Here is a 769-nt window from a genome sequence, read left to right as displayed (position 1 = left end):
CTTGAGCACAAGCAGCCTGGTGCAATGGTCCCCTCCTTGTGCCCACCCCGTGCCAGCCTTGCCAGGACCCCCAGAGAAGAGCCCCGCTGCCCCCTTCGACACCTTTGAGTACTTTCAGGACAAGGAGGATGACCTGGAGAAGCCCTACAACGACCGTTCCTACCTCAGCTCCGAGGGGCTGGCCCGCACTGATGCCCGCACAGGTAAGCCCCCTATACAGGTGGGCAGCAGTGGGGCACCAAACCCTCCCCAGTGCCCCCTGACCGTCATGGGCATCCCCCCTCCAGAGTTTGTGGCCTTGCTGACGAGCGGCCCGGAGCCGTGGCATCCCACGTCCAGTGCAGTGGCCAAGGCGCGCTTCACCCTCCTGCGCTCCTACTTGCTCTTCTCCATCAGCTATGAGCGGTGAGTCCTGTCCCCTGTCCCTTGTCCCCTGCCCAGGCTGGCACAGCAGGCACCCCCAGTAAAGGGGGGGATGCAATGATGCTTATGCTTCAGTTTCCCTTCCAATGTCCCTCTGCAGTGCTACAGCCTTCCCTTGGTAGGGTGAGAGATTTGGGGATGGGGGTAATGTACTGGGGGTCCAGTCTGGGTGGGCAGCTGGGATTTCAGCACACCGACGACGCCGGCCCGGCCTCACCCCTTCACCTCCAGGTCTGAAGTGGGAACAAATGGGAAGGGCTCCAGGGCTCTGCAGAGGATGTGGGTGCAGCAGGGCAGAGGTGCTGTGCTGCCCTGTGGGCTCTGCCAGGGGGCATCACCGGGGTCT

The 769-nt window shown here is 63.1% G+C and overlaps 1 protein-coding gene across 1 annotated transcript in view; it reads left to right on the top strand.

The window, feature by feature from the left end:
* The window catches only part of CHRD (chordin), a gene marked incomplete at its 5' end in the record, with an annotated part of 5,777 nt that overhangs the window by 228 nt on the left and 4,780 nt on the right, over positions 1-769 (top strand). The window contains 2 exon segments of the mRNA XM_010187512.1: positions 57-203; positions 288-405. Of these exon segments, the coding sequence (XP_010185814.1) occupies positions 57-203; positions 288-405 (265 nt within the window).

The sequence above is a fragment of the Mesitornis unicolor genome, unplaced genomic scaffold (genome assembly GCF_000695765.1).
Source record: "Mesitornis unicolor isolate BGI_N332 unplaced genomic scaffold, ASM69576v1 scaffold36416, whole genome shotgun sequence".
Lineage (NCBI taxonomy): Eukaryota > Metazoa > Chordata > Aves > Mesitornithiformes > Mesitornithidae > Mesitornis > Mesitornis unicolor.
Note: the sequence above shows the minus strand (reverse complement) of the source record. Positions and strands in the feature narration are given on the sequence as shown.